The 24,430-nt window shown below is 37.9% G+C and overlaps 2 protein-coding genes and 1 long non-coding RNA gene across 6 annotated transcripts in view; 1 reads left to right on the top strand and 2 right to left on the bottom strand.

The window, feature by feature from the left end:
* The window catches only part of LOC127935349 (uncharacterized), a 159,897-nt gene that overhangs the window by 37,382 nt on the left and 98,085 nt on the right, over window positions 1-24,430 (bottom strand). The gene's annotated exons all lie outside the window — the stretch shown is intronic.
* Window positions 1-24,430, bottom strand: part of LOC127935370 (uncharacterized) — a 77,062-nt gene that overhangs the window by 16,366 nt on the left and 36,266 nt on the right. The window lies entirely within an intron of this gene.
* On the top strand, window positions 585-23,667 carry LOC127935357 (uncharacterized). 4 transcript variants are annotated; one of them, XM_052533157.1, is made up of 6 exons: window positions 585-741; window positions 1,101-1,159; window positions 13,542-13,829; window positions 13,969-14,217; window positions 14,309-14,368; window positions 14,476-15,232. In XM_052533157.1, coding segments are annotated over exons 1-6 (819 nt in total). In that variant the 5' UTR covers window positions 585-739; the 3' UTR covers window positions 14,637-15,232. The 4 variants fall into 4 exon arrangements, with proteins under 4 accessions (XP_052389117.1, XP_052389118.1, XP_052389116.1 ...); XM_052533158.1 differs by lacking the exons at window positions 13,542-13,829; window positions 13,969-14,217; window positions 14,309-14,368; window positions 14,476-15,232 and adding exons at window positions 3,288-3,593; window positions 3,733-3,981; window positions 4,093-4,107; window positions 4,193-4,826; XM_052533156.1 differs by lacking the exon at window positions 13,542-13,829 and adding an exon at window positions 3,288-3,593 and having other exon boundaries at window positions 586-741.

Genomic DNA, 24,430 nt, shown 5'->3' with positions numbered 1-24,430 from the left:
CTAAAAGATTTCAACAATTATATGTTTTAAACTCTAAAGAAGAATTCAGAAGTGACGTTTCTTCAGTGTTGTGACCGGATAAGTCACGAGAAATATTCAGCTTATCTGAGATCAGAATTTACTGTCTGCTTCATCAAGAACATGAAGAAACAGGAAACTGACCTTCCTTTATAATTCTTAAACTCATATGCAAATTATTCAACAAATAAATCACAAAATCATGTCGAATCAGAATCATTTTCCAACGGCTCAATGTGTTTTAACAGAGCAGTCATTAATGATCATCACACTATTCGTTAGTAGGAGGCTCTTAATATCCCATGTTCACCAAAGTTACTTTCAGTTTTGTTTTAATCTTGCAAAACCTGCTGGTTTGCAAAACAAAAGACTCAGGTAAAATCTTCTCTGTCTATTTTTTTAATTAGTGGTTCAACGGATCACAAATCTCACGGTTCGGATCACATTAAGTTTTCTTTTATCACAGCTGTTTTGTAGTTTGATGATCTTTAATGAGAGCAGCAGTATTTATAGAGCGCTGTCTCTTTAAGACCTGATGCTCGGATCTGATAGATACACAACACATTTCTTTCTCAGCTGTTTTCTTTAACTTGACACATCTGTCTGTGTTTACCTGAATGATTGTCAAGATCGGTATTTTGTCATAGTTTAATGTGTCTGTTCAGAGGATTCAGAAGAGGATTCAGTTTGGTGTTCAAAAGACTCATGCAGACGTTTCACCATGTAAGTTTAGATGCTATTTAATATAAAGCTTGTGTGTTTTGTGTTATTATAACCTATCGATGTGTTTCTGCTTCTGTAAAATTTAACCTGCGGATGAAGAGATGTGTGGACATGTTTATGCTGAATGCCTGAATGAATGTCTGATGAAAAATACTTTTATAAAGTTTTGTGTCCATTGGACATTTGTGTTTGACGGATCAGTCTTCTTGAGGATTACACTGGCATCATTAATAAAACTAAGATTCAGATTTGTTTCTTATTCTTATTCTTATTATCATGTTCTATTCAGAAGCAGACCAAAGTATTTTATCTTTTGTGGCGTATGTCTCTGTCTAATAACAGCCTTCTATTTTCATCAGGTCCAAATGCTTGAATCTTCTTCTTCTGCTGCTGGTGTTTTGTCTTGTCTATCAAAGCGGTCAGTGTCATTTGTCTTTTAAAGAAATGAAACTTATTTAATTGTTAGATAGAGTTAATTAATCTAGTCAGTTATCACACCACTCATCCAAGTATTCATCCAACATAGAAAAATGAAAAATGGGATAAATCCTAAATGGTTAACTCATAACAATATCCAGCAAGATATTTAACACAATTTTAAGTAATATGGTTATATTTTTTACATTATTATTTTTTTTTTTACATTTATTTATTTCTTTTTCCACAATTTCACACATTGCATTTGTACAATCAGGAAAAACAATAGTGTTCTATTGTGAAAAAAAAGGACTCCCAAGAAGCAATAGCTTATAAACAGGGGTCCATTCCACCACCAGCACCACCTCACCCCACACCTGACAAGGATTATGTGAGAGTATTATTATTTAGAGTACAGTTACCTTAAACAGACAACATTGACAGTCCTGATACCTTTGTACCTCAATTTGAAATTATCCTTGTACCAAGAGAAAGGGGTTTAATTCTCAGCCGCAAATCCCTCAGGTTTATATCTCTCCAGTAGTTAACTTAATATGGCGTACTGGCGTTACATTTTAAAATACTATACAAAATAATTAATTATAATACTTTCTCCTGCTCACTCACGCCAAAGAACTCCCCGCTCAAGCTCGCCGTCTCTGCAAGATTAACGATGACAGTTTGCACGCACAGCTACTAGAAGATTTACATCTGGCAGACAGGTTGCTGACGTCATCAAGCTTCGTTTGAGTCTGCGCTTCAGAAACGGAAGTGCTAAAAAACGCTAAAAATGGGCTTCACTTGTCTCAGTTGAGTTCCAATGGGGTCGCTGTGTCCATTTCTTTTACTGTCTATGATTCCAAGAAATGTTATTGCGTCCACTCTTTGAATAGCTCTACCATCTATGTTTAAATTAATGTCACAATCACTGAATTTATGACTACTTGATCGAAATACAATATAAAAGGTTTTACTAATGTTTAACGATAGTTTATTACATTTAAACCATGAATCTATTTCTGTTAGTCTATCATTTAAGAGTTTTTCAAGATGATTCAAATATTTGTGGGATACAAACACATTTATGTCATCAGCAAAGAGTAATTTATGAACATCACAGGAACAATGTACAAAATCGTAAATATATACAATGAACAAAAGTGGCCCCAAAATAGATCCCTGGGGAACACCATATCCTATATTTTCCAATCCAGAATCAATACGATTTAAGGTCACATATTGTCGTCTTCCATAAACATAACCACTGAATCACTGAAGAGCCACACCCCTGATCCCGTAATGCGACAGTTTTCCAAGTAAGTTACTTTTATAGGTTACTTTTAGCATAGCTAAAATCCACACTGAAGATACTGTCATCATTTGCTCATCCTCAAACTTGTATAAGATTCTTTCTTCTTTTGAACACAAAAGTAGATATTGATGTCTCTGTGTGGTTAATATCTACTTTGTGTTTATCAGAAGATATAAACTCATAAAGGTTTTAAATGACTTGAGGGTGAGGCAATGATCCCTTTAAAGTATGCATTTTAAGATAACTATCTGTATGAGCATGTAGAGCCAGTCTGTTAGTCAATATTAGGCAAGGACACTTGATGGTTACCGAAGGTGTTCCTCATGTGTACAGAGCATTCATTTGAATGTTGTACAACTAGTTAATCATTCATAAAGTCTATAACACATCCTAAAATCTGCCCATTTGAGATTATAGTCATGGAGCTGATACTAGGATTGATTTCACAGCATATTACACCATCACACTTCATAAGATGAACCGATCTGAACTCTGCAGAACGTGAGAATTATCAGCTGTAATTCAAACACAATCTCATGCTTTATTTAAATGTATTTTTCATGAGCACTAGATCACCAACAACCTTAAACTTTAACATTAGCATTACAATTTCTGATGCTAAATATTGGAGAAACTCCACAATCAGTTCACAGCTGTTGAATCCACACGAATGTGTGGTGAAACGTCTTGAGCAAAAGAAAAGCTGAGTAAAATAACTACTAGTATATGGTAACATCGATTAAAGAGAATAAACAGAAACACTGCATGTTTTTTCACATGTATTGATTCTTTGAATTGAATGAATCTGTTTTTGCAGAAATCCTGCCAGCAGGAAACCCCTTTATATCTGTGTCGGGAAAAAAGAGAGGAAACATCACACTCAGATGTGAACATGAGGACAATAATATTGTTCAGATTGAGCTGTTCACTCCATCAAGAGTCATAGAAGTGTGTGAGACTGAAGAATGTAGTGAACGAGTGTTTAAAGAAGGAAACTGTGACGTCGCCATCAAGAATCTGATCTTCAGTGACGCTGGGAAATACTTCTTGGATATCTATTACAATAATGATCAGACAGAGCTGAAGTCAAAAAAGGACTGGACGTACCATCTTCATATTCATGGTGAAGACTAAACTGATCAAACATCAGCATCTGCTTCTTTAAATGATTACATCTGGTCACCAATCATAAATCTGTGTTTATGTTCTTGATTGATTGACAGCATTATAATAATGATTAATGTCTTCCTGTTTCTCCTCAGATGAGATTTCTGTGAAAACAGGCGAGGAGCTAAAGATGTCTGTTCTGGTGTCTGATGCTGATAAAGTGAAGACAAACTCTAGTGGAGAGTGGAAGGAGGTTTGGACGAGAGATCACGGGGTTCAGAGCGACCGAATGAATGATGATAATGATGGAAACCTGTTCATTAAATCATTTCTGGACAGTGATGCAGGAACATACAGAGTTCTGGACACTGAAGGAGAAATCTTGATCACAGTCACAATCACAGGTGAGCAGGTGTTTAGAAATATTTCTAACATCTTGAGTTTGGGATTTGATTTGTTAAACTGACTAATGTTATCAAATCTTGTTCATATTTCGTCATATCTATCTGGCTCAGCGGGAGAAAACACAGGTAAGACAGAAGAACAGTAAAGTAAGAAGCTCTAAAAAACATGAACAATCATTTTAAAAATATGAAATATGTGCTTTCTTTCTAGATCCCCACCGTTCTGCTCCAAAGCTTTGGAGCTGGGTAGAAACATTTCTCTTTGGTTTTGTGACTTCTGTATTTTTTGCATATATAGTGATTATAGCAGTTCAGTTTTTGCTTATATTTGCTGGGAGGATCTGATGTAAAGTACACTTGCAGTTTTATTGCATTTATTAATAATATATTTGCTATAAGTTGGATTGCAACATATAATAATTGCTGTATTCATTGTTTGTTTGATTACGTCTTAAATTGATTTTTCCGTACATTTCTGTCATAATGACATTAACTGACAGGCACCACTGATAAGCTACTACTAAATAATATAGAAACATCAATTTTCTGTAAAGTTGCTTTGCAACGATTTATAAAGTAAAAGTGCTATACAAATAAACTTGACTTCATAAACGACTGAAATGAGATGATTATGTCAGAAGCTGATTCTCCGGCGCTGCTAGATGCTTTGCTGTTTGATACCGCTGACAAACAAAGCTTGTAAACTATTTGCTTTGGTTTATTCTAGTATTTTGTATGAGAAGTAGTCAATAAAATGATATACAATTAAAACCAAGAAGCTTGTCTGCCAAAAGTCTCTGATTTCTAAACTTGAGCCAAACAGATGAAGACTTCTGTGACCTAAGAAAACTCAGATGCTTGTGATATTATGATAAGATTTGAAGAATTCACTTGTAACATTCTCCTTAAAATGTGTAGAGGAAGTACCTTTTCAAAGAAAAATATGAGAGCTTCAGAAGAGAAAGTTTGAACTGTCAGATGTGAGAGGAACTCAGTGAGGTTTAGAAATATTATCCTTAAACAGCAAATTCAGACTAAACTTTGAGACTAACCTTTCAAATTCTGTACAGAATCAAAGGAACAACTGGACAAAACACATAATGACAAATGTAATGGTACAGTACAACAGAGTAAAACAGGAGGCATTGAGAGCTGTACAAAAACTTTAATCTAGTAAAAACAATTATAAAATTTAATTAAAAATTAAAATTATTAAAAAATGTTTTGTCTTTCCACTTTCCCTCTTCTGGCTGTTTGGATTTGTATTTTGACTTCTGTACTGTCTTTATGTCTGTGTTTTCGGTTCTGGTGGTTCTAGAAATGTTTTAAATTCGAGTCATCAATAAAACATCAGCGTCTGCACAGAAATGTGGAAGGTGGATCAAAAGAGTCTCAATTCAATAAACTGTGAAAGTGTTCCAGAGCATCAACATCACTGGTTACTGGAAATCTGCTTTCAGAGTTAAAATATCTGTAGAGGATTCTGGCAACAATATATTTGCAATAAACATTTAATTTACAACATATATGAACATATGGACTGTTTGTTAACTGTCTCTATATTAAAGTGACCTATAGATAAAATATAGATACGTGGTCAGATGTTATCTGATCAAACAGAGAATGTTTTTTATTGGCTCTTTTTATTTTTTCAAGTTTTGTGTGCGATGATAAATGTTCAGATCAAAGGAAACCACATATAATGTAGAAGTACACTTCGATGATTCAATCTGAGTATAACTGTATTCTTGTTTTTATTATATTTGTTTATAAAGCATATTTGTATTGTTTTAAGCTTTAACGTACTGTACATCCAGCTGGATATTTAAAACTACATTAGGAAATCATGAGAATGTTCTCAAATGTTACTTTCAGTTTTGTTTTGACTCAAATCTTGCTAAATCTGCTGGTTTGCAAAACAAAACACTCAGGTAAAATCTTCTCTATCTATGTTTTAATTAGTGGTTCAAGGATCACAAATCTCACGGTTCGGATCACATTACGATTTTTCTTTTATCACAGCTGTTTTGTAGTTTGATGATCTCTAATGACAGCAGCAGTATTTATAGGGCGCTGTCTTTTTAAGACCTGATGCTCGGATCTGATAGATACACAACACATTTCTTTCTCAGCTGTTTTCTTTAACTTGACACAACTGTCTGTGTTTACCTGAATGACTGTCCAGAAGGGTATTTTGTCATAGTTTAATGTGTCTGTTCAGAGGATTCAGAAGAGGATTCAGTTTGGTGTTCAAAAAACTCATGCAGAAGTTTCACCATGTAAGTTTAGATGCTATTTAATATAAAGTTTGTATGTTTTTGTGTTATTATAACGTACCAATGTGTTCTGCTTCTGTAAACTTAACCTGCGGATGAAGAAATGTGTTGAAATGTTTATGCTGAATGTCTGAATGAATGTCTGATGAAAAATAATTGTATAAAGTTTTGTGTCCATTGGACATTTGTGTTTGACGGATCAGTCTTCTTGAGGATTACACTGGCATCATTTATAAAACTAAGACTCAGATTTGTTTCTTATTCTTATTATCATGTTCTAATCAGACCAAATTAAAGTAATTTTTACTCACAAGCCGAGTAAAGTATTTTATCTTTTGCGGCGTATGTCTCTGTCTCATAACAGCCTTCTATTTTCATCAGGTCCAAATGCTTGAATCTTCTTCTTCTGCTGCTGCTGATGTTTTGTCTTGTCTATCAAAGCAGTCAGTGTCATTTGTTTTTTTAATGAACTGAAACTTATTTAAGTGTTAGATACAGTTAATAAATCTAGTCAATCGCTTATCACACCACTCATCCAATGATTTCTGTTGATGATTCATCCAACATAGAAGAACTAAAAATTGAATAAACCCTAAATGGTTAACTCGTAACAATATCCAGCAAATATTTTAAGATATTTAACACTATTTTAAGTAATATGGTTATATTGAAGGTTACTTTTAGCATATGTAAATTGTAAGCTACATTGATTAAATAATCTATGAAAAAGATTTATTTTCCTCTTATGAATTTTTCTTGAAACATTCTAAAAATCAATATTCAAACACCATGAAGTGAAATACATAAAAAATAATTGTTCATCCACAATTAATATTCTATCATCGTCTGCTCACCCTCAAACCTGTATGAGATTCTTTCTTCTTTTGAACACAAAATATTGATGTCTCTGTCTGGTTAATGTCTACGTCTGTGTTTATCAGAAGAAAGAAACTCATAAAGGTTTCAAATGACTTGAGGGTGAGTCCATGATGACAGAAACTATCCCTTTAAGATATGCATTTTAGGATAACTATCTATTGCCACGTTTCCACTGACAATACCAAAAACGTTTTTCCCAGGAACTATTTTCCCCTCAGACCTGTTGCTTTCTGTGTTTCCAGCGTGGTGTAAAGTACCGGGAGGATAATGCAAATAGCCTGGTGACGTAGGTCTGCGCATGTTACCCAATACAAAATAATCTATTCAAATTTTGCATTTGCATCCTCGGTAGCTCAGACTTTGTGCAATCGACTCGGGAATGTGATGTCCATGATGACACAAATCCAGTAATTCTGTTTGATGACTTGGCTACTGCTGTTTTCCTCTCTGTATATTTACAATTAAACGAAATAGGATGTCAAATACCACTGCCTCCTTTCATTTTCATTTAAACATAATAACAGATGAAGAAATGTAGGCTACTTAGTTCAGGGAAGTGTGTATACATACAGCCATTACAATGAAACGAAATAGACCAAAGATTACCTGTTAGATTTACCCAAAACAAATTATATTTTATGTTTAACCACTAAAGAGACATCAGAGCCAGCGGCACACATCAGAAGGTCTAGCCGAGGTTAGGCTGCTCTCAGCGGATACACATTTTTAAATAAACACTGTCTTTATAAATAAACCACAGATTTGACTTTAAAAGAACTACATTCTTACCTGAAATACTTTTAAAATTACATTTCATTACACAGTTACAGTAATATTTTGAAAATTATCCGAATAAATGGTGGTCGAACTCACAATGCTGCGTGAACTCAACCAATCAGCATGTTTAGCGCCCAAGTCCTGCCCCCAAAAGTGTAACGACTGGGTGAAGGAGTGGCAGGAAGCAAGTGTGAGATTAACACAGTTTAATGGAGACAATGATACAAGTAAATACTGAGACACAAAGATGAAGCTGGGAGGAATACACAGTCCAGGATGGTGCCGATGGTTGAAGTATCTGGAAGGCGTAGGTGAGTTGGCAGCAGAAGTGGGTGACACAGGAACTGCGGGGAAGCGAGCCGAAGGTAAGTGGTGTTGCTTGGTGGTGGGTTGTGTAGAGTGCATGGGGTTCCAAAACCCTGAGATCACGGTTCACCAACTGTGACAAAAAGTTCCGGAACTTTGAAAAAGTACTACCTCACCAGCAGGGACAATTGCCTCATTTTCACTGAAATTACCTGGAACAATTGTATCAGGAAATTTATCCCCCAGGAACTACAACCACATTTCCACCACAGGAAATTTACCCCAGGGGGGCAGGGTATCATATTTTATTGAAGCACCCCTGGGCACCGCCATTGGCTAGCAGACCCCCACCTGCTGTTAGCATTAAATTGACTCCCATTCATTTTGGCTCAGTTTGACAGCGAATAAGTTTACATCTGAGGCGTTTAAAGACTCCATTTGTTCATTCATTATTTATAAAGAAACACGAAATACACGTCATAACCTCTCTGTCGCACAGTAGAGAAATTACCGTGTATTACAGGAGGAGAAGCTCACAGGCAATCTTTTACTATCTATGAGGCTATCGGGGGGACGTGGATTCATGAAGTCAAGGGAGAAGCCCATAGAGAGTCCATAAAAGAAACGGGACAAAATTGTTCAACAACATCTGCGGGATTTGGTGGGTGATACAGATGTCTCTTGGCACAGCAATTAGAAGTCTTACAGGTTGCTCATGTGACATTTACGTCATCAAGTTCAGTTAGAGTCTGCGCAGTACGCTCGATCCCCAGGAAGTGTGTGCTTCTAATTGACTTCACTTGTCTCTGTTGAATCCAATTGGGTCGCTGTGTCCATTTCTTTTACTGTCTATGATTTATTCATGCAAACAGCGACACCTGCAGACTGACTTGACCCATGACTGGAGAAGGGTATAACTGCAGCCTGGAGATCTCTAAATAGGGCTGGGAACTCCAAAAAGCACACAGCACTAAGATCCAATAGAACTAATAGAGAGATACAACCACAATCAGATGATAAAAGCAGGTCATTTGTAACTCTAAGGAGAGCAGCCTCAGTACTATGATACGGTCTAAATCCTGACTGGAAATTCTCACAGATACCATTATTCTCTAAGAAAGAAATATAATTCTGAGGATACCACCTTTTCTAGTATCTTGGACAGGAAAGGAGATTCGAGATTGGTCTATAATTAACTAGTTCCCTTTCAGTCGGTCACGTTCGGTGTAACGAATGGGATCTCGCACGATTCAGCGGTTCGTCTGGGTTTCCTGCGACAGCTCCCGAGTTCCCCTGAGTGCTTCAACACCTCTGAAAGAGCAAATTTCATTCACAAAAGAGATACGGGCCGATTTGTGTCTTTTTAAATATGTCATTTTGCCCATGTGTTTCTGGGTGCGGTCGACACATCGCTCCTCGTGCCGGTCACGATCGCTGTGTCACGTGGCTGGGCTTCCATCTCGGTGTTGAGATCTGGGCTTCCATCTCGGCGTTGAGATCTGGGCTTCCATCTCGGCGTTGAGATCGAGACTCGATTACCTTAAAAGGTATAGACTCCCCTCTGCCACAACCCGTTCTAGCTCTTCTTCTCGTAAGAGGGATACTTCGGCTGGTGGCCAGGGTGATCTGAGGGTTACTGTGTGGGGTTCCCTGATGAGCCAACCTCCTCGGGCCAGCGGAGAGCATCGGCTTGAGTGGAATCCTCCACCCTGTCCCGAGCGGTCGAGGCTGGATGATTGGTTCCTGGGGGCTGCTCATGCAGATCGCCAGCACGCCCCTCTGGTTCCTTTCTTCCCGAAAGTGCACCAGGAAGTAACCAGTTCATGGAAGGCACCTTTAACTGCCCGAAACTGTTCTGGTACTTCCTCCACCTTCACTGCCCTCGCTGGCGGGGCGGCTAAGGGGTATGCTGGGACTCCACTGGTGGAGCGTTCTGTTGCAATGCAACTGTGTCCACAGAGCGCCTCCGCTTGGCGTGCTGGTCCCGAGTTGCCGTCCAAGCCTGTAAGTTCTCATCCATGCTTGTGGCCAAGGCTTACAGAGCTGCGGGCCAGGCCACTTCTGCCCTGCATGCCATGGCCTCACTTCAGGTCTATCAGGCCAAGCTGCTCCGGCAAGTGCACGAGGGCAGTGCTGACCCAGGGGTTTTGGAAGAGGCGCACACTGATACCGACCTCACTCTCCAGGCGACGAAGGTCACTGTGTGCTCCTTGCGTAAGGTGATGTCCACTTTGGTGCCACCTATGAATGAACCTGGGCAGACATGAGGGAGTCTGATTGGGCTCAGCTCCTCAACTCCCCGGTTTCCATGGATGGCCTCTTCGGCAATGCGGTAGAGAGCTTCGCCTTCTCACACCCTCTTTGCTACTTGCCTGCACTCCGCCCCCACTAAGGGATGCTATGCCTCCCATGCTAGGGCTGTCTGCTCCACCACGCTGCCCCACTGTGGGTATGCCTGTAGTCCCCTTGACCCCGCTGGTTCGGTTCCTGGGAGCCTTGCTAGAGCTCCCCAGGCCTTCCTGCTGGTACATCTGGATGCTCAGGCTCAGCTACGTGATTCAGTTCGCCCGGCATTCCCCCAGGTTTCGGGGTGTCCACGCGAAGATGGCTGTCATGCGCGCGGAGGTTGCGACCCTGCTGGCAAAGGGCGCGATAGAGTCGGTCCCTCCAGCTGACATGAAGTCCGGCTTTTACAGCCCTTACTTCATAGTACCCAAGAAGACAGGTGGGTTACGGCCAATCCTGGACTTGCATGCCTTCAACCGAGCTCTGCACACCTCCCATTCAAGATGCTAATGCCCGAGCGCATTTTCAAATGCATTCGTCTGATGGATTGGTTTGCAGCAATCGACCTGAAGGACGCGTACTTTCATGTCTCCATTCTTCCTCGACACAGACCGTTTCTTCGGTTTGCTTTCGAGGGGCAGGCATATCAGTACAAGGTTCTCCCATTCGGGTTGGCCCTGTCTCCCCGCGTCTTTGTGGAGGGAGCCCTGGCTCCTCTCAGGGAACAAGGTGTCCGTATCCTCAACTACGCCAACAACTGGCTGATCCTCGCTCACTCTCGAGAGTGGTTGTGCGAGCACAGGGATCTTATGCTCAGACACCTCACCCGACTGGGTCTTCAGGTCAACTGGGAAAAGAGCAAGCTCTCCCCTGTGCAGAGGATCTATTTTCTCGGTATGGAAATAGACTCGGTCGCCATGTTCGCGCAGCTTATGAATGAGCGCACGCAGTCACTGCTGAGTTGCCTGAGACAATTCGAGGGCAAGAGAGCGGTTCCACTGAAACTGATTTAGAGGCTCCTGGGGCATATGGCATCCACGGCTCCTGAAAAGGACCCCGACTTCAGTGGCATGTCAATTGCCTCGAATTGCTAGCAGTACATCTTGCTCTGCACCGCTTCAGGGCCCTGCTGAAGGACAAGCACGTTCTGGTCCATACGGACAACACTGTGACCGTAGCGTACATCAACCGCCAGGGTGGTCTACGCTCCCACCCCATGTCGCAACTTGCTCGCCATCTCCTCTTGTGGAGTCACAAGCATCTGAGGTAGCCTGAGGAAGGACCTTCTTTCTCAGAGACGGGGCACCCTGTGGCACCCACGGCCCGATCTGTGGAACCTACATGTGTGGGTTCTGGATGGGTCATGGAAGGTTTAGGTACCTTGCCACCACAGGTGGTAGCTACCATCACTTCAGCAAGAGCCATGTCCACCAGACATGCCTATGCTTTGAAGTGGAACCTCTTCATCACTTGGTGTTCTTCACAGCGTGAGGACCCCAGGAAATGTCTGATTGGGTCAGTGCTTTCCTTTCTTCAGGAGGGGTTGGAACGCAGGCTGTCTGCTTCCACTCTCAAGGTCTATTTGGCCGCCATTTTGGCTGACCATGACCCTGTTGAAGGTAAGTCTCTTGGGAGGCACGATTTGATCATCAGGGTCCCTGAGAGGAGCAAGGAGGCTCAATCCGTCTCGCCCTCAGCAAGTCCCCTCTTGGGACCTTGCAGTGATTCTATCAGCACTGAAGAGAGCTCCCTTCGAACCCTTGCTCTCAGTAGAGTTAAAGTTTTTATCATTGAAAACTGTGCTCCTGATGGCTTTGGCTTTAGTTAAGAGGGTCGGGTACCTGCAGGCATTTTCAGTTGTTGAAGCATGCCTGGAATTCGGGCCGGTTAACTCTCACGTTATGAGGTGGTGAACTTGTAAGTGCTGCCCCTGGAGGAGGCAGACCCAGCCCTGGAGCTGCTCTGTCCAGTATGTGCGCTCCGCACCTACGTGGACAGAACTCGGTGCCTTAGGACCTCAGACCAGCTCTTTGTCTGTTACGGAGGCCAGAAGAAGGGAAAGGCTGTCTCCAAGCAGAGATTATCCCATTGGATAGTGGATCCTATTGTCCTGGCTTATCAGGCTAAAGATCTGCCATGCCCCCTAGGGGTGAGAGCTCACTCAACTATGAGCGTAGCTTCCTCCTGGGCACTGGCACATGGGGCCTCGCTAGCAGACATCTGTAGAGCTGCGGGCTGGGCGACACCTAACACATTCGTGAGATTCTATAATCTCCGTGTATAGCCCATGTCCTCCCGGGTACTCGCCCCTTCGGGCCAGTAAGGACCTGCTCGTTGTCAATCTGCTTGCTGCGCCATTCCACTCCGCGGACTGGATGCGTGCGCTATTCCCTTCAGGTGAGTTCCTCAGTCAGAACCCTGGGTTCCTCTAGCACTGTTGACGTCCAACACTTGCGTACATGCCCTTTGGTCACCCCTGTGTGGGACTAGGTGCCTCCATGTGTTGTGGTTCCCCTTTTCTGGGTAATCCCACTCAAATCTGTGCCTACTTAAAAATAAGTTCCAACACAGCATTTCTGAGGGGCTTTTTTTACCTGGAACTTTATTTAGTTCCTGGTTCCTGCGGTGGAAACACACAGAGTACCAGGCCAAAGTCCCTACTTTCTGGGTAAAGTTCCTGCGGCTTATGCGCTTTCCTCATGTGTACGGTAAATTTATTTGAATGTTGCACTACTGGTTAATCATAGGTTAGTCATATAGTCTACAACACAATGCAGAATCTGCTCATTTGAGCTTATAGTCATGAGGCTGATACTGGGATTGATTTAACAGTCTATTACACCACATTGGAGAAATTCCACAATCAGTTCACAGTTGTTGAATCCACTTGAATGTGTGGTGAAACATCTTGAAAATAAAAACTGAGTAAAATAATCACTAGAATATGATAACATTGATTACAGAGAATAAACAGAAACACCACATGTATTTTTCACATGTATTGATTCTTTGAATTGAATGAATCTGTTTTTGCAGAAATCCTGCCAGCAGGAAACCCCTTTATATCTGTGTCGGGAAAAAAGAGAGGCAGCGTCACACTCAGATGTGAACATGAGGACAGTAATATTGTTCAGATTGATTTAATCACTCAGTCAGAAATCATATCTGTGTGTGAGACTGAAGAATGTAGAGGACGAGTGTTTAAGGAAGGAAACTGTGACGTCGTCATCAAGAATCTGATCTTCAGTGACGCTGGGAAATACACTTTGAGAATCTATAACAATAATGATCAGACAGAGCTGAAGTACCAACTTCATATTGATGGTGAAGACTAAACTGATCAAACATCAGCATCTGCTTCTTTAAATGATTACATTTGGTCACCAATCATAAATCTGTGTTTATGGTCTTGATTGATTGACAGAATTATAATAATGATTAATATCTTTCTGTTTCTCCTCAGATGAGATTTCTGTGAAAACAGGCGAGGAGCTAAAGATGTCTGTTCTGGTGTCTGATGCTGATAAAGTGAAGACAAACTCTAGTGGAGAGTGGAAGGAGGTTTGGACGAGAGATCACGGGGTTCAGAGCGACCGAATGAATGATGATAATGATGGAAACCTGATCATTAAATCATTTCTGGACAGTGATGCAGGAACATACAGAGTTCTGGACACTGAAGGAGAAATCTTGATCACAGTCACAGTCACAGGTGAGAGAAACTCATATTTGTGTAGAAATATTATCTTTAAACAGCAAATTCAGACTAAACTGTGAGACTAACCTTTCAATATTCTTTACAGAATCAAAGAAAAAACTGGAGCAAACTGATAAAGAGCAAACTGATGATACTAAATATGATAGTGAGTAAAAAAGGAGGCATTGAGAGCTGTACAAAAACTTTAATCAGTGAGTTAAAAAAGAAATACATTATTAAAAATGTTTTCTCTTCCCACTTTCCCTCTTCCAGCTGTTTGGATTTGTATTTTGACTTCTGCACTGTCTTTATGTCTGTGTTTTTGGTTCTGGTGGTTCTGGACATTTTTTAAATTCGAGTCATTGTTAAAACGTGAACGTCTGCACAGAAATGTGGAATGTGGATCAAAATGGTCCAAATTCAATAAACTGTAAAAGTGTCCCAGAACATCAGCATCAGCTGGTTACTGGAAATCTGCTTTCAGAGTTAAAAGATCTGCAGAAGATTCTGACAACAATATATTTGCAATAAACATTTATTTACAACATATATGAAAATATGTACTACATACAGCAGTGTTGTGTTTGTTGACTGTCTCTACATTTAAAGTGACTTACAGATAAACCAGAGTTCTGTGTTCAGAAATGATCTGATCAAACAGAGAATGTTTTTATTGGATCTTTTTCTGAGGCTAAAAATACTTATGGGGTGTCCCAAAAGGCAGTTGTCCACTTTTATTTTTTTTTCTATTTTTATTAAAATAAATAAATAAATAATAACATTGTTAACACTGCTAATATAATTATGTATGCAGATAGTGTATTCTGTAGCGCATTTGGCTGGGCTTTAAAAAAAGGCTGTACTTGAGATGAGACTGTACTTTATCAAAGGTCTGCTGCTTGAAATATGGTTCCCATAAACATTAGAAACAGTAAAATTGCATTTATTTGTTTAAGAGTCTATGTTATATTACACATTTTTTGTATGCTGTATATGTTGCCATTTTAATTAAATTATTTATGTTTTCAGATTAATGGAAACACTTCAGTGATTTGATCTCATGACTGTATTCTTGTTTATATTATATTTATGTGTATAGCATGTTTGTATTGTTATATGGACTTCAGGAGGATTGGCAGCCCCTCTGTTATCTGCTGCATTCACTTACAATGCATCAAAGTTTCTGAACACAATCTGTGCTGAAATGTGCTGCTCAAACTGAGTCTGAAATTATATTTATCTTCTATATTACCTCGCTGTAAATCTGCAGTGATCAGTAAATAAATGCAAATCTATGTTGTTATCCCGGTTTATGATGTCGTTGAGGGTTTTTCCAGCTTCAATGCTTTTTTTCTGTATTAGAGCGAATGCTTTACATGTGTCAGCATGAGACTAAGGACATCGTCGAGCAGTGGACATCATCTTAATTATACTTCTGTACATCAGTTCCCCCTAATTTTTTCTCAAACCACTGACTTTTGTCAGAACTCAAAAGAAGATAATTTGAAGAATGCTGGTAATCAAAACATACAGATTTGTCACATGTAGAAGACATAAAAACGGAGTAAATGATTTACATTTTTGGCTAAACTATCCATTTAATTAGAATGAATCACGCTGGTCACAGACACTTAATGTGCTAGAATTAAATGGGTAAATAATCATAATTAAATAATCTTTCAAACAATATGTGCTTTAAAAACTTTATATTCAATTTCATTCAGTTTGGTGCATTCAGTTAGACCTTTAGTAATAGATACTTGTGCATTTATTTCTTTACAGGTGCAGAAATTAAAGCTCCCAAGCAAAGAACTCACTTAGATGCGGAAAGACATGCTGCACAATGAGCAACAACCAAGAACAGTATTCACTGATTAATGATTTAAACAATGATTCAAAGTAACAGTTAGGTAAGAATTATTTGAATTATTTTACCAAATGTTTCATTCCAAAAATTTGCCATTTACTGTGTTTTTCAATAAGGTTATTAATTGTGTTACAGTCCAAGTGTACATAAATGCCTCTTTCATTCAAGTAAATAAGCGAGGTCCTAAAGATGGCAGCCAAGACAAAAAAGTCACGTGACTGAAATCCATGATTAGGGACAGGGACTATTTAAACACAGGATCGCAAGGTAACAAGACACACCTGGGAAAGCAATGAAGACAACCAATGAAACAAAAGGACTACAAGTCGACTTCAAATGGCACTTGAAACAGGAAGTAACACAAAAGCCTAAACACAAGACAACCACAAGATTATAACAATGCATATGATATACCGAGTTTTTGTCTTCACAATGCATGTTTGTTCACAATGCAGGAATCAAATTTACTTGATGCAAAAACTGAAAAAGGAATGAAGATACTTTTATTACTCTTTTCGTGTAAGACATTGTGGCTTAAATTACACTTTATTGAAAATAGAAAAGTCTGCAACAGGAGAATATTTTGTTTGTGATGAGAAGGTCTTTTACACTATAAGCATATAAACCATAGGAATGAAATAAGAACAAAACACAGGAGCTGTGCAATCTTTAGAAACCGAGAAAAACAGAAGTATAAAGATTAATATTAAAACAAATAAAAAGGTTGAGATGGAAGGGTTGAAGTACTTCAGGTTTGTAAGGATACATTATAAATAATTATGAATACATTTATAGTGTGCTTCACACTCCAGTCAAGATTGTGATGTCAGTGATTTGGTTTGATAATCAAACCGACAGGAAGCAGAACAATCAGGAAATTTTTCTGCTTCTGTTTTTTTTGTTTGTTTCTGCTTCTTCACACACACTACACAGTCGACATGCCATCGTTTACACAAGCTTGTAAAATATGTAAGTCCTTATTCATTAATAGTTCACAGTCAGGTTGTATGTTTTCGGTTGATAGGCCTTTATGCAATGCATTTATTTCTGTTTTACAACAAAATGTCAGATTGCTAATGGTTAAGAGCTAGCCGGTGAGTCAGCATTCCTTGCGTGAATTCTGATTTCTAAAATTCTGATTATGTTGTGCTTCAGGGTTGAAGGAAATGCCTATACATTTAATGGAAATTGTCAATTTTTATTATTATTATTATAGAAATGTGTTAATTATTATGGCAGTGAAAGTATTAGTGTGAGATACACCAAATTTATAAAACCTATTGAGACTTTCAATTAAACAGGAAAGGCGTATATAAAAAAAAGCATATTAAGCCCATTACTGAACAACCACACAATCAGATATTTTGTATTTTACATCAGGTGGACTGATCCTGACGCTAATCGTAGCACTGAAGATGTTTAGATTTGGAAGTGAGTACTACATTCCTGCAATGTTTTTAATGTCAGGTTGTTCTTGTTTGTTTTTTAAAGAAAACGTATATTAATATTTCTTTTTTAATATCAGGTTTTGCTATTGCACATGAGAGTTGCTGGTGTTCTCTTTCTTGTGATGAAGCTGAAGCTGAGCTAAAGAAACATACGGATGTAGAAGTTCATGTTGAACATCAATCAATAGAAATTTATAATAAAATACATGAAGTCTCCAGTTTATTTAACAAAGAAGGACGCTGTTCTGTGGTCGTGGAGAAATGCTTAAAAAACTACGAAGAGGTCGAATTAAGAATGTTTCCTGTTAATAAAAACCAACCAATCTATGAAAAAATGGATTTAAAGCCTGGTAAGCTCATATTTGATTTAAGCAAAGTTTAAAAGAATTAGTTCACTCAAAAATGAACATTTTGTCATCATTTATCCAAATCACACTTCAATAGTCACATTATCTTTACATTGTGACGCAGAAAAGGAGAAGCAGAACGTGCTTAAGCTTTTCAGTTAAAGAGAATAATGTTTTAAAAATGTACAAATCAACAGACAGCGTAACATGAAAGTAATCCACGCAACAGCTGTGTCTTCATCTGTGATATCTTACTCTCTGCCATTGCTTTCACATTCACACACACATTTTTAAAACCATCACTAGAACCAGTCGTGCTACTTTAAATAGCAATTTAATAATTACTATTTATTTTTATTTTGGGGTGAACTATTCTTTTAAAATTATTTTAATGTAATTCTATTATCAAAGTGAATAAATAATTGTGAGACTCTTTCCACAGAGTGTGAAACAGAGACAACACCAAAAGAAAGAAGTAAGTGAACTTAAGAAGGCTAAATAAATAAATTAATTAATTTGATGCAGTAGTTCATGCATTTTCTTCTTCTTCTGTGTTTATTTCTCTCTCCAGGTGGTGCCGGCACGGTCTACTCCATCACAATCCTGCTGATTATTGGCTTTTTTGTTGCACTGAAATTTCGGCCAAGGAACTGATCGGCATCAAACACACCACACACTAGTCTGAAATTATTCATTTGGATTCAGACCGAGAGAAGACTGACTACAGAAATTACTACTGGATTTTTCTCAGACATTATAAAATTAGGGTTAGGGTTATCTGTTCGTCTCATTCAGTCTACTGTAAAATCTTGCACACTAGCACTTCTGATGCACAGAGGTTTGTTGACGTCAGAGTCAAGTTTTGGCAGCTCATTTGTTCATTCAAGTGTCATTCTGTGTTGACGTTTAGAAACAAAACAAAGAAGGTTCGAAACCAGCTAAACTTTGTTTAGGATCAAGCTATCGAACCAAGTGTGAAAGCATCTGTGTGTCTTTATTACAAATACTTTTATATGTATTTTCCTATATTAGGGTGATCATATAAGCCATTTTCCCATTTGGCAGGATTTTTATATAGCCTAAACTATCCAGATTTTGGGTGTTTGTGCTGTGCAGATCGATCATTGTATAACATCTATAGAGAGCTAGAGAGAGCAGAGCTCCTTATGCATTCAAATCACTCTTTTGGTACTTTGGTGTCATATAATGATCGGTGCACAGCGACGCTTCAAGCTAAATGAACGAACACCTAACATGTACGTGTGTTTGCATTGCTTTGATCGTTCTCTGTAGATCTCACCTTCTCACACACCACAAAAATGGCTCATATGGTCACCCTATCCTAAATGCTGATGTTGCACTCAATGAATCAGGTACATATCTAATAACCTCAGAGGCCTTGATGTTTTATACTCTCTTTTCTTTCTTGAAAAGGTAATTGTGCTGTAAATTAATTGTATTCGGTGATGAAAAACCCTCTTAATGTGATGAATGTAATATTATCTTTGACTACAACACACACTTAGAGCAAATCCTGTAAGATGTGTATTTTTATTATGTAACTGCACATAAAGCTTTGAAGGATGTGATAAAAAAGCTGTAACAGCACTCTGTGTGAGGTTTCATGATCAGTAAGGAAGTGGAAGTGGTTTTAGGGTCTCTGCATTGTGCTTAAATTTTGAGTTTGATCGACACTGTTATGAACGACAGACAATGAATAAAGTCATTTTCTTCTGCATTTTTTCTTCCTGGATTATGCAAATACTTTCCAGAGGTAAGAATACTTATTAAACCTCCAATAGCTCACCATTTTTACCTCAAACAGCTCTATTTGAAATATAATCGGTTTATATTTTTTCTCCAGATGTTTCAGAACATGAAGTGACTCTCTTGAGAGTCCAGCGGAAGGAAAACATCAGCCTGAACTGCAACATGACTGACAGATATGAAATGGCCTGGTTTCACCAGTATTCTCAACAACTAAATCAACTAATATCTGCAAAGGTGAGCAGTGTGTCAGGAAGACTTCTAGTTATGTACAATCAAAACTGGAGTCATCTAACCGTTGGAGATCACCATGCAGATGTGGGGATCACCACAGTCAAGCTAGTTATTTCTGGAGTAACAGAGACCGACTCAGGCCTTTATTTCTGTGGAACAAAATCAGTGACTTCAAAGAGTTCAAAGATGCACTTCGACAAACCCACCAGACTACAGATCGAGGGTTAGTACCACTGACCTCAGTTTCTCTCAATTCTTCATAATGTTTTCAATGCTGCTTTTTTGAGTAAATTATTTTACAAATGTATTTAATTAATCACTAGTAAAGCTAGTGTCTCCATCGATCAAACCATTTTCACTCCAAGTAAAGTAAAGGGCAACGTTTGAATGATTCCTGGAATTAAATGTGTTATTGAGGAAAGGTTTACTGCTATAATAATACTGAAACTGAACATTGTTTTTGTTTATTTTTGTTTTATTGAGCTTTTGTGTTTGATTACATGATCATACGTGACCCTAGAGCACAAAACCAGTCATAAGTCAATTTCTTGAAATTGAGATTAATAGATCATCTGAATAAATCATCTCTCCATTGATGTGTGGTTTGTTCGGAGGACAATATTTGTCTTAGATACAACTATTAGAAAATCTGAGGGAGCAAAAAAATCTAAAGTTGATTTAAAGTTGTCCAAATTAATTCTTTGCAATGCATATTACTAATCAAAAATGAAGTTTTGATATATTTACGGGAAACTTGCACAATATATTTATGGATCACAATCTTTACTTAATATCCTAATGATTTTTTAAAAAAAAGATCATTTTGACCCATACATCGTATTTTTGGCTATTGCTACAAATATACCCCAGAGACTTCAGACTGCTTTTGTGCTCCAGGGTCACAAATATTTAAAATATTTTCAGACAAACTGACAGACAGAGAAGACCGAGTCCATTCTGTCACAGAAACACCAGAGATTGTTGATGTCACAGGTAAGAGAAATCATTCTTGTGTCTCATTTTCTCACAACTTGAAATCAGTACAGATTTATCAAGCATGTAAATGCAAAATTTACTGGCTAACTATCTGAGTTTCTTAATTCTGCAAAATTCTGCTTTCTCTTTGTAGAGGAAGTGACTACGAAAGAGAGGGCGTTGATGTTTGGTGGTGTTGGTCTGGCGATTGCTGTGTTTTTTCTGGTTACAGTCATTGCAGGAGGAATCATTCACTATCACGGCTGGCAGAAAGGATGGAGCGCCGCCAAACGCTCATCTCTGATTCGTCACAATTCAGCTAAATAACTTCTGTTTCTGCTTTATTTCAAAGTCTAACTCAGTATACTCATGAGCTTTGCTTTGCTGTAGGTTACCACAAATGTTGTAAATGTCCCCTTTCTTAGCCCCAGTGAAAATACTTGTTAATAGTTGTGGTTATTTCTCAAGGTTTTGTGGTTCACTTGTGCTTGTCAGTAATATAAAAACGCTGCTGCACTGTAAAAAATCGAATGAGCTGTTTACTTAAAAAAATGAAGGTAACAATATTACACAAAATATTCAGGCTTGATTTTATAATGGCATCTTTCATGTGAAATCTCCTAAATGAATTAATCTATGACACAATTGATTTAATATGATTAGGGAAATGTGCTCATTTATTTTAAGCTTATTCTCAAAAGTCTGTGATTTTAAATGAGGTCCGTTTGTATTCTATTATTTTATACATTTACAAGACTATATACAGCCAATCAGCTCAAGTAGAAAAATGCTTGAGAAATACAGGAAAGTACTGCACTAGCAAAGCTACTGCTCATTAAACAAGGCATGAAACCACAAGCTCTGTGGAAACTTCGATGTTACAGAAACTTACAAATGTCAAATGTAACTGAACATTAAACATTAACAGATGCTTCCCTTCACTCAAAAACATAAAGTAGCATTTAAATTCAAAACTTACTCTCCATATCCAGCCACATGCAAAGCATGCTGGGAACTAACAATCACCTCTAAAATAAAACTGCAAAATTGAGCTAATTCTCTTAAAATAAATAGGCAGCCTTGTTTCATTAATTATTATAGATTAATTTGTGATGTGTCTCCTAGCATTAAAGCACATGTTTCTGCTTGAGTTTGTTCATTTAGATTGACTGTGTGTGATCTTCAGTTATTTAGTGTATAGTTTTAATCTAGCTTGGCTATGCCTCATCATCCGTGTAGAACTAGATTCTGTAGAAGATATTGAAAGGTCAGTCGCACAGTTTAGTATTTAATGTTCAAATTATGAACATAGTATAAAACAGGAGGCATTGAGAACTTTAGAAAATCTTTAAACAGTAAGCACACATGCAAAAAAGACAAGTTATTTCTTCCCGGTGTAGATCACTGGGGTTTGTTCGGGCCAGCTGTATATCAGCTTGTGCCTGATATTTCTGCAATATATATATATATTTCATTTCACTGTATTTTCAACCCCATGCCAGGATTCTGTTTGTCAACAGTTAAAAATGCCTAGTTAAAGATCTGGACTGGTAAATGAGAGGTTACCAGCTCTATGTAATGAATTAGAAATCATGGTTTGTATTGAATCCATCACCTTAACAATCATGACAGTATTCACTATAAAACATTTGGGAATGCATGACAATCTCTGAAATTTTTTTGTATGAATTCAATATTTTGCTAATTATTTTAACCCTATATTATGATGGATTATGAAATGGAAATTGCAATTGTCTTTTCTCCTCCATTGTGATATATATCAAGTAAAATTGTCTTGATTTTGTCAAAAGTGAATTGATTGGATGGTTATGTGACTGTGGTTTGCTATTGGTGGTTTTCAAATCTTTGCACATTTAGTGAGATATGAGTAATGACAAAACCACAAGTATCACCCCCCCCCCAACACACACACACACACAGGTCAAAGTCTTTCACAGAGTCTGTGTTTGGCTCCTCCCACTAAAGGAGAGTCTGTGTTTGGCTCCTCCCACTAAAGGAGAGTCAGTGTTTGGCTCCTCCCACTAAAGGAGTATGACTAGCCTTTAATGTCCTATGCTGGTTATTTTGTGAAAGTTGAAGATGTGTGTGAGTCCAGATACAGTCAGATGGGAATGCATGACAATCTCTGAAAAAATTCTGTATGAATTCAATATTTTGCTAATTATTTTAACCCTATATTACGATGGATTATGAAATGGAAATTGCAATTGTCTTTTCTCCTCCATTGTGATATATATCAAGTAAAATTGTCTTGATTTTGTCAAAAGTGAATTGATTGGACGGTTATGTGACTGTGGTTTGCTAATGGTGGTTTTCAAATCTTATGTGTCTTCTGCTGTTTTGTCTTGTCAATAGCGGTCAGTATAAATATAAACCTTATATATATATATATATTCTAACCATTTATTTATTTTCAGTTCCAGCTACAGTTACTTGATAGTTTCTATGTTGTGTCACTCAAACGATTTACTTTAGTTGATTGTATATTGCTGGTTGAAATTTCACAATATATAACGTCATTGTGACATCAATGATTAATCTTTGCAGTTAATCTGTTAAAAACATTGTTTAGGAATTCACTTGGTTCCCCTTTTAAGGTTCCCCTTAAAATGTCTAGAAGAGGCATTGAGAGCTGTACAAAAACTTTAATCAGTGAGTTAAAAAAAGACATTATTAGAAAATGTTTTCTCTTCCCACTTTCCCTCTTCCAGCTGTTTGGATTTGTCTTTTGACTTCTGTAATGTCTTTATGTCTGTGTTTTTGGTTCTATGGTAATTTGGATTTTTTTTAAATTGGAGTCATCATTAAAACATCAACGTCTGCACAGAAATGTGGAACGTGGATCAAAAGAGTCTCAATTCAGTAAACTGTAAAAGTGTCCCAGAACATCAACATCACTGGTTACTGGAAATCTGCTTTCAGAGTTAAAAGATCTGCAGGAGATTCTGGCAACAATATATTTGCAATAAACATTTATTTACAACATATATGAACATATGTACTGCAATCCTACAACAGTGTTTGTTGAATGTCTCTACATTTGCAGATAAACCAGAGTTCTGTGGCTAGAAATGATCTGATCAAACAGACAATTATTTTTATTGGATCTTTTTTTTTCAAGTTTTGTATGCGGTGATACATGTTCAGATTAACAGTGATTTGTTCCGAAAATAACTGTATAGTTGTTTATATTATATTTGTTTATAAAGCACTTTGTATTGTTCTAAGCTATTTAATGTACTGTACATGCAGCTGGATATTGAAAACTACATTAGAAAATCATTAGGGTTTTAAATACAGTAAATCTTGGGGGGAATGCAACGCTTGAACTGGAATACAGCTATTGAAAGTATCTAATCTAATCAGATTTCAACAATTACATGTTTTAAACTCTAAATAAGAATTCAGAAGTGACATTTCTTCAGTGGTGTTGCTTCAGATAAGTCACACGAAATGTTTAGTTTATCTGAGATCAGATTTTACTGTCTGCTTCCTCATGAACATGAAGAAACAGGAAACTGAGCTTCCTTTATAATTCTTAAATTCATATTCAAATTATTCAACAAATA

Source organism: Carassius gibelio, chromosome A19 (genome assembly GCF_023724105.1).
Source record: "Carassius gibelio isolate Cgi1373 ecotype wild population from Czech Republic chromosome A19, carGib1.2-hapl.c, whole genome shotgun sequence".
Classification (NCBI taxonomy): Eukaryota; Metazoa; Chordata; class Actinopteri; order Cypriniformes; family Cyprinidae; genus Carassius; species Carassius gibelio.
The sequence above is the reverse complement of the archived record's forward strand: the minus strand, read 5'-3'. Positions and strand labels throughout refer to the sequence as shown.